The 16,703-nt window shown below is 51.6% G+C and overlaps 1 protein-coding gene across 1 annotated transcript in view; it reads right to left on the bottom strand.

Moving 5' to 3' along the window:
* LOC107124880 (rho GTPase-activating protein 39-like) overlaps window positions 1-16,703 on the bottom strand; it is a gene marked incomplete at its 3' end in the record, with an annotated part of 33,472 nt that overhangs the window by 4,462 nt on the left and 12,307 nt on the right. Inside the window, exon 2 of the mRNA XM_015428383.1 lies at window positions 11,612-11,704. Within this exon, the coding sequence (XP_015283869.1) occupies window positions 11,612-11,704 (93 nt within the window). The remainder of the gene's footprint in view (window positions 1-11,611; window positions 11,705-16,703) is intronic.

Below are 16,703 nucleotides of genomic sequence, written 5' to 3'. Positions count from 1 at the left end.
GGATTTAGGGGAGGAGTCTGGGGAGGGCAGGGGTTTGGGGGAGGGGAGGGGAGGGTCCTCAGCAGCGTGCGATGCCATACAGCCCACCTTCCAAAGTTGCCCTTGTCTCCAGGGGAACCGATCTCTGTTGTCTGGAGATCGGTTGCGATTCCTGGATATTTCCAGGCCCCACCTGGTGGTTGGCAACCCCAAGCCGTGAGCAGGACCTGTTGCCTGTTCCTTGCCATTTTCCATGCGGTTTTGGTGCACCTCTGCGTTAGTCGGCTGACCTCTGATGATTCTGACAACCTGGATTTGGTAGTGTCAAGAGTCCCAGTGTTCCCTCTAAGCTCGAGTGAGTGTGAGCTAGCTCACAGTTTTTCAGGCTCCAGCTCACACATTTTTTGTCTCAGCTCAGGAAGGAGGTCTCCAGAGCAAACTAATTTATGCAGTAGCCAAATCGCTCGCTCACTACTTTAATGCCAGGAGCTCGCAAAGTAGAATTTTTGCTCACCAGACTCCACAGCTTAGAGGGAGCATTGGTCATGGCTACTAATGGCCACTGACTGACCTCATCAATTTGTTTGATCTCCTCTTATAGGGACCTGAACTAGTGGCCATCTTGCGGTGGTGAACTTCACAAATTAATTCTTCTTTGAGGGAAACAGTATTTGGCTTTTTTCTCTCTGGACAGGATAATATTTTGCCCGTCTCATTGGTATTAATGGTTTCCCTTGCTCGAAAGCCAGTCGAATCCGACTCTAGGGTTGCGGTGCTCATCTCCGTTTCCAAGCCGAAGAGCCAGCGCTGTCCGAAGACGTCTCCGTGGTCACGTGGCCGGCACGACTAGCCGCGAGGCGCACGGAACGCTGTTCCCTTCCCACAGAAGCGGTGCCTATTTATTGACTTGCAGTTTCTTGCTTTCGAACTGCTAGGCTGGCAGGAGCAGGGGCCAGAGACGGGAGCTCACTCCGTCACGCGGCACTCGGGTCTCGAACTGCTGAACTACAGACCTTCCGGTCTGCGGCTCAGCGTCTTAACCTCTGAGCCACCGCGGTGGCTCTTATTAGTATTACTAAGACACAGAAGCCTGGATGGCCCCAGCGAGCCGGGTCTCATCAGATCCCATAAGTTGACCGGTTCAGCTCTGGTTGGGACTTGAGTGGGAGACCACCAAGTCTGGTTGGGACTTGAGTGGGGTCACTATGCAGAGGCGGGCGATGGCAAACACTGTATTGTCTCTTGCCTTGAAAACCCTACCGGGTCGCCAGACATCGCCCACCACCTGACGGCATTTTACACACACACACACAATAATGGATGGGACCTGACTGTCCAAACCACCACAGGCACGACACGACCGCCCAGCTAATGTTTCCAGAACCAGTATTGGAAAGTTCTCACCTCTCCTTCCTGTCCAAAAGGAAGAAGGCCCTTGAGTAAGGCTCTCTTGGCAGCCAGGAGTTTACTCCGCATAAAGAGGCAATGTTTCCCATCCATTGGTAGCGTGTTCACAACAGGGCGAGGTTTTTGTAATTTTTTTCCTAGACACAGCAGAATCTGAGGAGATCCAGCGAAACCTGAACTGGAAGTTCAGTCCCCACAATACCGCCTCCACAGGTTTCATAAAATCACAGAGTGCGAAGGGACCTCCAGGGTCATCTAGTCCAATCCGCTGTACAATGCAGGAAATCTAAAAATACCACCCCACACCAGTGTTCCCCCCACACCAGTGTTCCCTCTAAGCTGAGTTAGTGTGAGCTAGCTCACAGTTTTCTAGCCTCCGGCTCATACATTTTTGCCGTAGCTCAGGAAGGATGGGGCTCCAGAGCAAACTGATTCATGCAGCAGCTAAATCGCTCGCTCACAACTTTAATGCCAGTAGCTCAGAAAGTAGAATTTTTGCTCACAACATCCCACAGCTTAGAGGGAACACTGCCCCCCCACCCCCAGTGACCCCTGCTCCACACCCCAGAAGATGACAAAAAACCTTCAGGATCTCCGGCCAAACTGGCCTAGAGAAAATTGGCTTCCTGACCCCAAAGTGGCGATCGATCGGCATTTCCCTGGGCGTGGAAGAAAGGGCCACGAGAACTAAGCACTGAGGCAACCCTTCCTGCCCTCCCTCTCGTGATCTGCCTAAGTCCACAGAATCCGCATTGCTGTCAGATGGGGCCATCCAGCCTCTGTCTGAAAACCTCCAAAGACGGAGAGCCCACCACCTCCCGAGAAAACCTATTCCACTGAGGAACTGCTCTGACGTTCTTCCTAATGTTTAGCGAGAAACTCTTCTGGTTTAATTTCAACCTGTTGGTTCCAGTCGGACCTTCTGGGGCCACAGAAAACAGCTCTGTACCGTCCTCTATATGACAGCCCTTCAAGTGTATTGCGTCAATGTGGGGTGTGATGCGGAGAAGCCAACTCAACTGGGATTTGGGTCAACACGCAGAGCGGAAAAGCTCCCCCGCCCACTCTTCAACTCCAGCCAGCGGGGAAACTGAACTGTGTAGAAGAAAGGGGCACTGCGGGTGAACTGCCTTCTTTTCAGATGTCTGTCACAGAGCTCACAGTGAAAAGTTGAAGGCACTGGGAAAAGAGGAAGACCCAACGTGGGAAGGATTGAAGTTGTGGCCTTCAGCTCGCAAAACCTGCGCAAGCGTGTTAAGGACAGGATGTTTGATGTGGGGACCTTTTACCATATGTGGTGGAGTTGTGGCACAATGCAAAAATATTGGAAAATGGTAAAGGTAAAGGCTTCCCTTGCTCGAAAGAAAGTCGAATCCGACTCTAGGGTTGCGGTGCTCATCTCTGTTTCAAAGCCGAAGAGCCAGCGCTGTCCGAAGACGTTTCCGTGGTCATGTGGCCGGCATGACTAAACACCAAGGTGCACGGAACGCTGTTACCTTCCCACCGAAGTGGTCCCTATTTATCTACTTGCAATTTCTTGCTTTCGAACTGCTAGGTTGGCAAGAGCTGGAACTAGAGACGGGAGCTCACCCCGTCTTGCGGCACCCGGGTCTTGAACTGCTGAACTACTGACCTTCCACAGCCTGCAGTTCAGCGTCTTAACCACTTGAGCCACCGCAGCTCCTTGGAAAATGGTACAAAGTATTATTTTAGAAATACTAAACCTAGATGTCTCTTTACTACCAGAAATCTATCTATTGAATGTAAACCCCAAGGGGTGTGTTAAACAAGATGCATATTTGCTAGTATATATTGTAACAGCTGCGAGGATTCCAGTGGCTAAAAAATGGAAAACAGATAAAACTCCCTCGAAAGAAGACCTAATAACGAAACTCCTTGAATTAGCGCAAATGGACAATCAGAGTTTAACTTTACAAAACAAAGACCAAAAAATACAGAATGTAAGATGGTTGAGGGTTTATAATTGGATAAAGCATGTAAGAATAGAGTGGAGGAAAAATAAAACAGATTGTGTACTATGACATGCAATTTGGTACAATGACTCTAAAAAATTTGTGTAATTGGTGACAACGAAATGTTTGTGATTAAACTGGAAAACTGTAAAATAAACGTGGGGGGGGACAGGATGTTTGGGGGGGTGTCTTTTTTTTTTTGGCTCTCAAGTCACAGCCAACTTATGGTGATCCCACAGGGTTTTCGAGGAAATAATTCATAGGGTCACCGTAAGCTGGAAGCACCTTGCCGGCGCATAACGCACTCAAGACGCATGGAGGGGAAGGGGTGAAAGCAGTCATACCAATTTGCTCTGATGCCTGCTGAGAAAGAGGGGACGGCCTCCCGGGCAAAGCCAGGAGCTCTTGAGTTGCCCCCTCCCTTCCCTGTGTCCGGTTGAGACCGACACCCCCAGGATCAGCTACCACAGGGTAATGGACCCCGCAGTGCAGTCTGCCATGGCCGAGAAGGCCCTCTCTGTCCAGTTGCCACCTCTCTAGCCTTAGATGGTTGGGGGGCACCCAAAGTGGAGCCTCCAAAGATGACCGCAGTGGAGGGGTAGGTTCATGTGAGAGGAGGTGGTCTTTCAGGTATGCTGGACCCAAGCCATATAGAGCGCTGGAAGGGTCTGATTCATAGAATCATAGGATGTTAGAGTCAGAAGGGACCTTGCAGGTCATCTAGTCCACCCCCCTGCTGCACTCTGCAGGAGCACAGCCGAAAGATAGCCCCACAACATACCCGGAAGATGGTCATCCAGCCTCCGCTCAAAAACGTCCAGCAAAGGAGCATCCACCACCTCCTGAGGCAGTCTGTTCCACTGCTCAACCACTCTTACAGTCTGTCCTCATATTTAGCCGGTAACGACTCCCTTGTCATTTCCACTCATTAGATCTTGCAATACGGATTCAGAATCGTTCCCCTAATACTTCAGTTTATCACCTGGGGCTGTTCCACATTCTTGTTTTCCTTGATTGTAAGTTCCTGTTTCTTTGGGGAGGGGTTCTGTCCCGCATGTGTTTTTCCTCCCTCTGGTGGTCGCTTTCGCTATTACGCTGTTTTAGGTCCAGCATAAAACCCTGCCGTTTAAGTCTGCGGGGCGATACACCGGTGTCCTATCAAATCGACCACTAGAGGGAGATTAACACGTGCAGAACAGAGAATCCCTGAAGAAACAGGAACTGTCAGAGAATGCGGGGAAAGACCCTGGACTTCCCCCCCCCCCCGCAGCCTAGAATGACAAACTACAGGGAAGGCAGGCAGAAGGGGAAAATTCTTGTTTTGCACTTGTATCTTTTACTACAAAAAGAAGGACCCTCCTTTCTGCATGGATAGGGCAGATAGGCGATTCGACCTTGCCTAGTTGAACTTAAAAAGCACATTAAAATCTTCCAGCGCCCTAAGATTAGAGGCAGCTTTCCCCCCAGTCGTCCGTCACAACGTAAGCCTACATGGAACCAGGGAGAGGTCTCTTCGTGGAGAGGCTCTGAAGGGTTCAGGGCTCCCCCCCCCCCATTGCTGCCTGTCTCGGTGAAATCTTGTCTGTTCTGCTTGCCTTGTCCTGCTTTTCAGGATGGGGTGCCGTCATGCGGAGGAGACCCTACCCAGGGGACGAGGGGGTCGATCCAGAACTGTCAGGCAGGAGGATGGGGAGAGGGGAGCGGTCCCAAGCGTCTGCTCTAGCCAGGAACTCTCCGGCCCCTCTGGAGCCAGGGAACGCTTACTGGAGCATTACGTCTCTGCAACCACAGCTCCTCAGCAATCTGAAGAAGTCTGTTTGTTTTTTGCTCCTTGGGAGCCGTGTCTGACGTTCAGAGACAAACGCAGCTCCATCTTCCGGGCTGGTTCGTGCAGGGCGCTCCGGGCAGACCTTGCAAAGGCGAGGGGGAGATTCCCCAGTGCGAGATTTCCTGGCTGTGGTTACTACAACTGTGGCAACCTCTAAAGGGGAAGCAGACTGGCGTGGCTTCAGGTTGGGGGGAAGCGAAAGGATTCGGAACGAAGTCGGTTCCTTCTTCGCTCCGTCCTCCCTCCCCACTCCTGCAGACTCTGCACCAAAATGCAGTTATGTGGTGGTGGTGGTGAAGGGGTGGAGAGGATGTGGACAGAATGGAGCGGGTGCAGAGGAGAGCGACGAGGGTGATCAGGGGCCTGGAGACCAAGTCCTCTGAGGAAAGGCCAAGGGACCTGGGAATGTTCAGTCTGGAGAAGAGGAGGTCGAGGATGGCTCTCTTGAAGTATTTGAAGGGCTGTCCCTTAGAGGAGGGCAGGGAGCTGTTCCTGTTGGCGGACGAGGGGACTCGCAAGAACGGGTTTAAATGAAGGGCGGGAAGGAACCGGCTGGATCTTAGGGAAAACTTTTTGACAGTCAGAGTCGTGCAACGGTGGCATCGGCTGCCTGGGGAGGTGGTGAGCTCCCCCTCACTTGCAGTCTTGAAGCAGCGGCTAGACACATCCTTGCCAGGGATGCTCTAGGTCAGTGATGGCGAACCTTTTAGAGTCCGAGTGCCCAAACTGCGACCCAAAACCCACTTATTGATCGCAAAGTGCCAACACGGCCATTTAACCTGAATACTGAGGTTTTACTTTAGAAAAAACCACTCATACGTTAACTTAAGATGATCCAAACAAAGTAAGGAAAGCAATCCCAAATGCTTTCATTGACTTAACATTATTTGGCAGAGAATTCGACACTTTAATGACGGTCTGGGCCTGGCTGGGGCGATGGCACGCGTGCCCACAGAGAGGGCTCTGAGTGCCACCTCTGGCACCCGTGCCATAGGTTCGCCACCACTGCTCTAGGCTGATCCTGCATTGAGCAGGGGGGTTGGACTAGACGGCCTGGAGTAGACGGCATGGGATCTGTGGTTCCATGATTCTATGGATGTGTTTGGGAAGCTCGCGCCAGGTAACTGCCATGGGTAATCGGGGTACAGCCTCTGAACACGGAGATTCCATTTAGCCGGCACGGATAACAAACAGATCCGCGCTCCTAATCAACAAGCCACAACAGAATCCTCACTTCACCCAAAAGCATGCACCGAGAAATGGGGGGGGGGAGAGTTTGAGCCTTGATGCTCCCGACGGTGGAACGGAGCTGCGTAAGCCGCACCGATTACTCCCGGGCCTGATCCACGTAACCGGCCTGGGCCTCCCCTCCCTTTCAGACCCCCTGCGGAACGATTAGAGGCCGAACGGTGGACAGAAGCAGCAGCGGTAGCCTGGCATTACCCAGATTAGGATCAGAAACTACCCGGCCTGCCCTCTCTGCCTTTCCTCGCTCATTTAATTAGAACACACTTTGCAGGGCCGCCTGCAGAGAGGGGGGGGGAATTAATTCCTGCCCGCTGGGAAGCGCAGAAGTCCGAATCTCCGCTAATTGCTTTTCCGCTGGTTGAGGACCCGAGCCAACGTCAGCTTTGTTCCGCCGCAGCGACGTTCAGGACGCCGGATGCTCCCCGGTCGCTTCTGCAGGCGAGGCGTGGGAGTGCCACATCCCGAGGACTGAAATCTGGGGTTCATGGGCAGGCAACCTGCCGAAGGTCTCTTTGCAGCCGTGCCTTGCTCCGTCCATGGGGGGGCGACAGGCGGCCCTCGGCTCTGCCGTACCCTTCGCACAAAAGATCCGGTGCTCATTCCACCTTCATGTTTTCTGCGAAGGGTAGCCTTTTGAGCTGTCTCATGCAGAAGTACGTCACTCAGGGCCAGTCACAGGCAGTGTTCCCTCTAAGCTGAGTTATTGTGAGCTAGCTCCGTTTTTTAGCCTCCGGCTCACACATTTTTGTCTTAGCTCAGGAAGGATGGGGCTCCAGAGCAAACTAATTTATGCAGCAGCCCAATCGCTCGCTCACGACTTTAATGCCGCCGGATCACAAAGTAGAATTTTTGCTCACAAGACTCCACAGCTTAGGGGGAGCGTTGGTCACAGGTTTTGGGGGGCCCCGGGCAGAGAGTACCCAGGCCCCCCAAGCCTACTAGGACTAGGCCCCCTTCTTGCCCCCCCACCTGTGTGCCCCCTCTGCCCCCTCACAAGCTCTCCCACCCTCTGCAGTCACAGCTGTCCACATTGACTGTACACCCTTTCCTCTAACAAAAATGAGGAACACGCATTCTGGATGGGGGATATGCTTCTGAGTGTGTGTGAACAAGTTGTGTGTGAACAAGATCTTGGGGTATGGGTGGAGTGTAAGTTATATATGAGCAGCCAGTGTGATGCAGTGACAAAAAAGGCTATCAACAGAGGCATATCATCCAAATCACAAGATGTGATAGTCCTGCTATACACTGCATTGGTCAGGCCGCACCTGGAGTGTTGTGTGCAATTCTGGAGGCCTCTCTTCAAAAAGGATGAGGAGAGCGATAAGGATGATCGGGGGCCTGGAGACTGTGAGGAAAGGCTGAGGGACCTGGGAAGGTTCAGTCTGGAGAAGAAGAGGTCGAGGGGGGACACGATTGCTCTCTTGAAGTCTTTGAAGGGCTGTGTCACTTAGAGGAGGGAAGGGAGCTGTTCCTGTTGCTGGCAGAGGAGAGGACTCGCAAGAACAGGTTTAAATTAAGGGCGGGAAGGGACCGGACATCCCCCCCATTTATTTGTAATCTTTTGACATTTCTCCTCCCATGTCTCTTCAGTAATTATCTGTGCGAATATATCTAATTGTACGTGTTCAAAGACATAATTATTCCAATTTTCCATTGTCCATTTGTGCCTGTCCCTCCATCCCAATGCTATTACAGCCATCCCGGCTAGAACCATAATTTTATATAACTCCCGCTTATTTCTTTCCACTTTTTTGTTTCCCAATATTCCAGAAATGAGCAAATCCCTGTTGATCTCTACATTAACTTGAAATAGATCAAAGATAACCCTTACAATCTTTTGCCAAAATTCCTTAACCACTTTACATTCCCACCACATATGGGCGTATATACCCACTTCTTGGCCACAGTGCCAACACTTTGGATTCATTCCTTTAATCATGTACGCTATCTGAGCCGGAGTTCTATACCATTTCCACATAAATTTCCTCACCAATTCTTTATATCTATCTATTTTAATTTGATTTATACCGTTCATTATTTCTTGAATCACTTCCTGATGCATTAACCCTTCTCCCTCCCATTTATTCTGTATAATCCGTATCATTCTCTCCTTATCTCTTACCATCAATTTATATAATGCCCCCGCTATCCCTTTTTCTTTTACTTGTCTTCTGCTTAATATTTCATCAATTTCTGTTCTCTCCCTGCTTATCCCCTCTAATCTTTCAGATTTAACTAAATTGTATAGTCCTTGCACCTCTAACCAGTACTGCTTTCCGACTTTCTCTGAAAAAAAAAATTGAACCGAGGCGCTCCAGGTCTTCTGCCGGCTGCCGAGGTGGTAACATAAAGCAGTCGCCAACTCTTTAACTTCCGCTCGGCCGTGCTGCAGGGGGCATTGCCCCCCCCCCTCGTTCAGCCATTTCTGCGGAATTCTATTTAGGAGGAGAGCTCTAAAAATAGCCAGGAAGCACAGGTCGTATTTCTGCTCTGCGTTAGGACACAGGAGCAGAGGAGAGAAAAGCGGGACCAATTCCCCCACAAGGAGCTGTGCCGCCCTCGCTCTTCCATTTGCCCCGGTCACATTGGTTGATTTCCCACTCCTTACTCGCAGCCACATTTTGACCCACAGCTACCCCCAATTTCCCCCGCTTCTGTCGCGGGGGAATTGGGGTGGGGGTGGGGGTCAAAATGTGGCCACACAGCGAATAGTGTGAAATTGACTGATGTGACCGGGGCAAACAGGACAGCAAGGGAGGCCCAGCTGCTCGTGGGGGACCGGCCAAGGTGCGTAAAGGGCCCTTTACATTCCAACCATGAATACTATCATTGTGGTCGTGGAAAATGACGTCAAGGCGTAGGTGATTTACGGCAACCCTATAGGGCCTTCAGGGCCACTGCCTCTGCATAGCAACCATGGACTTCCTTGGTGGTCTCCCACCCAAATGCTAACCAGGACCAACCTGGTTAGTCATAGAATCATGGAATGTCAGAATTGGAAGGGACCTTGCAGGTCATCTAGTCCAACCCCCTGGCCTCTGCAGGAGCAGAGCCAACAGAGAGCCCTACAACATACCCGAAAGATGGTCGTCCAGCCTCTGCTTGGAAACGTCCAGCGAAGGAGCATCCACCCCCTCCCGAGGCAGACTGTTCCACTGCTCAACCCCTCTTACAGTTAGGAAGCATCTCCTGATATTTAGCCAGTAACGACTCCCTTGTAATTCCCACCCATTAGATCTAGTCTTGCAATCCGGAGCAAGAGAGAACAGATCTGCTCCATCTTCTACATGGCAGCCCTTCAGATACTTGAAGACTGCAATCGTGTCCCCTCTAAGCCTTCTCTTTCCCAGGCTAAACAGACCCAACTCTTTCAGCCTTTCCTTGTATGACTTGGATTCCAGCCCTCTCACCATCCTGGTTGCCCTCTTCTGGACACGCTCAAGCTTGTCGACATCCTTCCTAAAATGTGATGCCCAAAACTAGTATTTACAAAGCCTGTAGAACGGAGCTCTTCCACCAGGCCTTCGATCCAGAGCCGCCACTGCCGAGTCATCGGAATGTGTCCTTATGATACACTGTTGGACCACCGCCTTCTACCATAGGATCGTTATCGAAGACGCCATCTGCTGTATTTTCCTTATTTGAACTTAATGCTGCTGTATATGTGAATTTTCCTGCCAACCTAGCAGTTCGAAAGCAAGAAATTGCAAGTAGATAAATAGGTGCCACTTCGGTGGGAAGGGAACAGCGTTCCGTGCGCCTTGGTGTTTAGTCATGCCGGCCACATGACGACGGGAACGCCTTCAGACAGTGCTGGCTCTTCGGCTTGGAAACGGAGATGAGCACCGCAACCCTAGAGTCGGACTCGACTGGCTTTCGAGCAAGGGAACCTTTACCTTTACATGTGAATTTTAGTGCATTGATTGTTCTATTGCGTTTTAACCCGTGTATTATTTTATTGTATTTTACCCATGTAAAATACAATGTCCCGGTAAGGTGGGATATAAATTGAAAATAAATAAATAAATAGTAAGACCCTGCTTAGCTTCTGAGACCTGACGAGATCGGGCCCGCCTGGGCTATGCAGGTTAGAGCGGAAAGGCAGAGGTGTTTCGCCAATGCCTGCCTCTGCGTAGCAACCCAGGACTTCCCTGGTTGTCTCCCATCCAAGTACTGACCAGGACCGACCCTGCTTAGCTTCCAAGTTACACCAAGATCGAGCGAGTCTGGGCCAACCAGGTCAGGGCGGACAAGCAGAGGTGGTTCGCCATTGCCTGCCTCTGCGTAGCCACCCGGGACGTTCTTCGATGGTCTCCCATCCAAGTACAAACTAGGCCTGACCCTGCTTAGCTTCTGAGACTGGCCTAACCTGGGCTATCCAGGTCGGGGCAGACAAACAGAGGCGGTTTGCCATGGTCTGCCTCCGCGTAGCAACCCTGGACTTCCTTGGCGGTCTCCCATCCAAGTACTCATCACGGCCGACCTTGCTTCGCTTCCAAGATACACCAAGATCGGGCGAGCCTGGGCCATCCGGGTCGGGGCAGACACTATTTTTAACAGCGATCCTTACAATAGCACGGTTTGCAGTCGCCGGCATTCCGCCCGTGGAACCCAACGCTCTTGGGCATGTCGCTCCCTTAGTGCTCGTGGTCCGAGAAGCGAAGGCATCGTGGTGCGTGCGGCCATGTGGCATGCGAAGGAGCCCTTGCCAGCCCTGCGACGCTGGACGCGGCCGAGTCAGAGGTGAGCAAGAGCAAACCGGCGCCCGTCCGATTCCGGGCGCGTGGGAGGCACCAGCCACATTTGCAGCCACACCGAGCCAGTTGCACATTTTTTGCACAATCTCTCTCACACACACACACACACAGTCACACACCCCTCGCAAGCCTCAAGCCGAGTCGTTCGCCCACAGGTCAACCCCGAGGCCGGCACCTACTGGAAGAAGCGTGGTCAGCAGCGATGGACCGGCGCCTGGCACTGAGCGCTCAGAGAGAGGCAGACCCCAAAACCAGTGGTTAAATTCGGGGGGGGGGGAAGGGGAGCGTGAAGCTGATGTTAAGAGGAGGATGAGCAAGTGATTAGGAAGCTTGCAGAGAAATTAAGCAGAGTCGGGCGTCTACATCTAAGGAGAGGAAGATGCTCGGGGAGCGCTGGGCCCGCCGGGCCCCCCTACCATCGTGGTCTTCGATATAGGGCTTGGGTTTCTTTCTCAATTTGGACTTCTTCTTAGTGTTCCTTTCCAGGAGCTCTTTAATGTGCTGAGTCACTGGGAAACAAACAGAACGATGAGGACAACGGAATGGGCAGTGAGGAAATAAAACGGGGGGGGGGGAGAGAGAGAGAAAGGGGGGGAGACACATTTTTCAAACGCAAAAAAAAGTGAAACCAAAAAAGTCTGGCGAGCCCCGCTTTCATCGCTGGCAGGTCTGGTTCCCGCCTGTCAGGCAGGGAGCACGAGTTTAAATCGGAGCTGCGTGAGCCGTCTTTTCCATTCGGGGGTAGGAACTAACCCATACGGGGGGCGGGAACGGGGTTACCAACCTTCCAGCTGGGAACTGGAGATCTCCTAGAATTCCCACTGACCTCCAGGAGACAGAGATCAGTGCCCCTGGAGAAAATGGCTGACTGGAGGGGGGAACTCTGTGGCATTACGCCCTTGAAGCTGTTGGCATATACAGAGCGGTGCCTGCCATTCAAGATGACAGCCGCCACTGAGACCTGTGTGATCTAACTTGACAGTTCAGAGATCACATGACAGCCAACTGCATCAGCATTCAAGGAGTCACCGTGACTCGGCATTTTGTATGGACTGTACTGTGATTGGTTGTATACCTGTATATATTGAATGTAGTTGAGTTCACCGCGACTGCCTATGTGGTTACTAGTGCCTGGTGAAGCAGTTTGTCGGTCTGACAACCGAATGCTGAGTTCCTGTGGACTGTGTGTAAATGCTTGTATAATAAACTGTAAATACTCTGCACCAAGGCAGGCGTGCTCTGCTTATTACGACTTCAAACACCGTCAGGGTTATGGGCCCAGACTGAAGACTGCGCTGAGCTGTGGAGTATGGTCGTGCCGGGAGTAAAAAGCGATAGCGGCACAATTTTTCATGACCCTGAGAAGCCAAACTTGCTGTGACTAGGGCTGGGGCGTTTTCGGTGGCGGCTCCTACCTGGTGGAAGGAGCTCCCGGAAGAGATCCGGGCCCTGCGGGACCTCTCTCAGTTCCGCAGGGCCTGCAAGACGGAGCTCTTCCGCCAGGCCTTTGGATAGGAGCCGCCGCCACTACTCAGCCCTAGTGAATTAACATCGAATTAACATCGAACTAACATGGACTGCCTGGCCCCCAAGGGTGGAACGTAGTACCAAACATGGCTCTAGGATAAGATCAAGGGAGCTATGTTGAGATAAGATCTTTTTCTCTTGCTTGAAACTTGCTTTTAATGTATTGTAAATTGTTCATTTTATTGTAATTTATTGTTTTAATCATTGTATTGTTTTAATCTGGCACTTAGTGCCCTGTAAGCCGCCCTGAGCCTTCGGGGTAGGGCGGGGTAGAAATTCAAATATAAATAAATAAATAAATAAATAAACACCGTCAGGGTTATGGGCCCAGACTGAAGACTGTGGTGAGCTGTGGAGTATCGACAGGTATTGGACGTGCCGGGAGTAAAAAGCTATAGCGGCACAATTTTTCATGACCCATGGTTTGTTGGATCAGGAATATGCACCTACAGAGACTCTTAAGTGTATAAGTGTGTCCAGCAAGGGGGGGGGGGATACTCCTAGAAACGGGGTCCCAAAACCTTTTTGACCCTATGGGCACCTTTGGAATTCTGACACAGAGTGGGTGTGGGTGTGTGCGCGCATGCACAAAATGGCTGCCACAGGAGGCGGAGCCAGCCACAAAATGGCTGCCACAGCTTACCTTCGGTCACACAGTGAAGATCCGTGTGTCGTGACGGCAGCTGCTGCTAGAGCAACTTTAAAAAAAAAATCTGCACAGCCCATCAAATCTCCAGTGGCCAATCAGAAATTTTGCTGGGCAAAAGCCCAAGCTGACCACGCCCACTTTCTGAAAACACTTGGCAGCTGTCGGGAAAGGAGTTGGCAGGTCCCATGACACCTACAGGTACCACATTGCGGAGCCCAGACCTAGAATTTCGGCTAAAGGACTAATTTCTGCAAACAAACAACCTCCCCCCCCTCCCCATTTCTGCCTTTGCAGCGCCCCTGGTGATACTGCGGATATGGGCAGAGTCGCCCTTTAGGACGGCAGGGATTAGCGACCCGCTTCCGTTCGCAAGAGCGGGACGAGTGTGTAATTAATTCTTCTGGGCCAATTCCGGCAGCGGAGAAAGCGAGGCTCCTGTGAACATAAATAGCAACGGGTGTGGAACAGATAAATGGATAAAAGACCTAACTGGCAAAGGCCAGGCGTGGGTGGGGCTAGCTTGCCCCCAAACTCAGGCGTAGGGTTTTGAACACTGGCACTGCCCAAGGACTGAGCCTGGCAGAGACGAATCCGGCATGGGACACGGCCGTCTCTCAGAAACGAGCATGATGCACCTGCTGTCTTTTTGTGTGGATTTGCTGATCCCTCGACGAGAAATGGCGCCCGTCTTCCCCCAGCAAAATTCTTCCAACCCCTTGGATGAGGAAGGACCCAGGGTCACTCTTAAGTTGAGACAATTTTTAATTCACTCCCCCTGCCTCCTCCCATCACACTCCAAGGAGGAAACAGACAATCCAGTGTTGCTTCAATTGGGCGAAATTACTGTGCTTTGGTGACATCATGGGAACTCAGCCAATCAGCTCTCCCACACCTCCCTGTTAATTTGCAGGTCCGAGATTCTGAAGATGGGCCGTTGCACGCATTGAGAATCCTCAGCGGTGATTTTCGGCACTACAGACGTAATTTTAAATCTAGGCCGTGCGTGGGAGGAAACGGGGAAGGAAATAGGCTGGAGAGCTCCCGTCTACGCAGCATGTGAGAAATCTACTGCTAAAGGTCAATAAGTTGGTTCTGGCAGGGAATTTTGCTCTCTTTCATCAAAGGATAAAAAGGGAAATCAGTCCCGCTTGGCTTAGTTCGTAGACCTCACACGCTACCAAGTAGCGTTTCTGGTGAACCAGACCTGTCTGGTTGGAGGAGGAGGAGGAGGAAGAAGAAGAAGAGGAGGAGGAGGAGATTGGATTTATACCCCGCCCTTCACTACCCAAAGGAGTCTCAGAGCAGCTTAGAAACTCCTTCCCCTTCTCCTCCCCACAACAGACACCCTGTGAGGTCGGCGGGGCTGAGAGAGCTCTTGACAGAAACTGCTCTTATTCAAGGACAGCTCTTATCAGAACTACAGCTTGCCCAATGGGGAATCAAGCCCAGTTCTCCCAGATTAGAATCCGCGCACTTAACCACTACACCAAACTGATTCCAATCTCCTTTCCCTTCCCCTCCCCACAAAACAGAGACCCTGTGAGGTGGGTGGGGCTGAGAGAGCTCTGACAGAAACTGCTCTTTTTCAAGAACAGCTCTGACAGAACTACGGCTTGCCCAAGGTCATCCAGCAGGTGCAAGTGGAGGAGTGGGTATTCAAACCCGGTTCTCCCAGATTAGAGTTCGCGCACTTAAGCCACTGCACCAAACTGGTTACAGGGAATAATGTCACGGTATACAGGGGGTTAAAGGTTGATGAGGAAGAGCCTCTGTGACTGATACCCCCCACCCACAGATAGCGACATCCTTTGCATTTCAGAAACATTCTGCGGGGCACCTGCAGCTTTTGGAGGCTATTCTCTGATCCTCATGGAGATTCTCCCCGAGTATTTCCATGCAACCATGTGCAGCGTCAAAAGAAAGCGCAGAGACCATGAACGGGGTACTCAGCAGCTGGACCGAGCAGCAGAGATGGGTGCTGGAACAGGAAAGAGCTTGACTAGACTATCATGAGTGCCTCTGCTGGTTCAGAAAGGGTAAGTAAAGGTAAAGGTTCCCTTGCTCAAATGCCAGTCGAGTCCGACTCTAGGGTTGCGGTGCTCATCTCCGTTTCAAAGCCGAAGAGTCAGCGCTGTCCGAAGACGTTTCCGTCGTCATGTGGCTGGCATGACTAAACACCAAGGCGCACGGAATGCTGTTCCCTTCCCACCGAAGTGGTACCTATTGATCTACTTGCAATTTCTTGCTTTCGAACTGCTAGGTTGGCAGGAGCTGGAAGTAGAGATGGGCGCTCACTCCGTCATGCGGCACCCGGGTCTCGGAACTGCTGAACTACCGACCTTCCACAGCCTGCAGTTCAGCGTCTTAACCACTTGAGCCACCGCAGCTCCCTCAGAAAGGGTACCAGTTGAAAATTGCTTCTGAGATCGGATCCTGTTTCATGGGCCAAACCGTGTGAGTCTGTTGAGGCTGGGAGAGGGGGGCATCGGGGGGGCAAGTGAGGCTCAACGTGGGCAAGTGCCAAGTAAAGCATGTTGGAGCCAAAAACCATAACTATAAATATGCACTCATGGGAGCCAAACTGGTGGTAACCAGCATTCCCTCTAAGCTGAGTTAGTGTGAGCTAGCTCACTGTTCTTTAGCCTCCGGCTCACACTTTTTGGCTGCTGCATAAATTAGTTTGCTCTGGAGCCCTCCTTCCTGAGCTTAGAGGGAACTCAGCTTAGAGGGAACACCGCTCACAAGACTCCACATCTTAGAGGGAGCATTGGTGGTAACCAGTGTTCCCTCTAAGCTGTGGAGTCTTGTGAGCAAAGAATTCTGCTTTATGAGCTACTGGCATGAAAGTTGTGCAGCGAGCGATTGGGCTCCTGCACAAATCAGTTTGCTCCGGAGCCATCCTTCCTGGGCTAAGACAAAAAATGTGTGAGCCGGAGTCTAAGAAAATGTCAGCTAGCTCACGCTAACTCAGCTTAGAGGGAACGCTGGTGGTAGATCTTGGAGTGGTGGTGGTAGATAACGCCGTGAAGATGTCGGCTCAGTGGGCGACTCCAGAAAAAAAAAAAAAAGGCTAATGAGAGCCAGTTTGGTGTAGCGGTTAAATGCGCGGACTCTAATCTGGGAGAACCAGGTTTGATTCCCCACTCCTCCACTTGCACCTGCTGGATGACCTTGGGCAAGCCATAGTTCTGATAAGAGCTGTTCTTGAAAACGAGCACTTTCTGTCAGAGCTCTCTCAGCCCCGCCTACCTGACAGGGTGTCTGTTGTGGGGAGGGGAAGGGAAAGGAGTCTGTAAGCCGCTCTGAGACACCTTTGGGTAGTGAGGGGAGGG

The sequence above is a fragment of the Gekko japonicus genome, unplaced genomic scaffold (genome assembly GCF_001447785.1).
Source record: "Gekko japonicus isolate JY-2015 unplaced genomic scaffold, Gekko_japonicus_V1.1 scaffold6119, whole genome shotgun sequence".
Taxonomy (NCBI): Eukaryota; Metazoa; Chordata; class Lepidosauria; order Squamata; family Gekkonidae; genus Gekko; species Gekko japonicus.
Note: the sequence above shows the minus strand (reverse complement) of the source record. Positions and strands in the feature narration are given on the sequence as shown.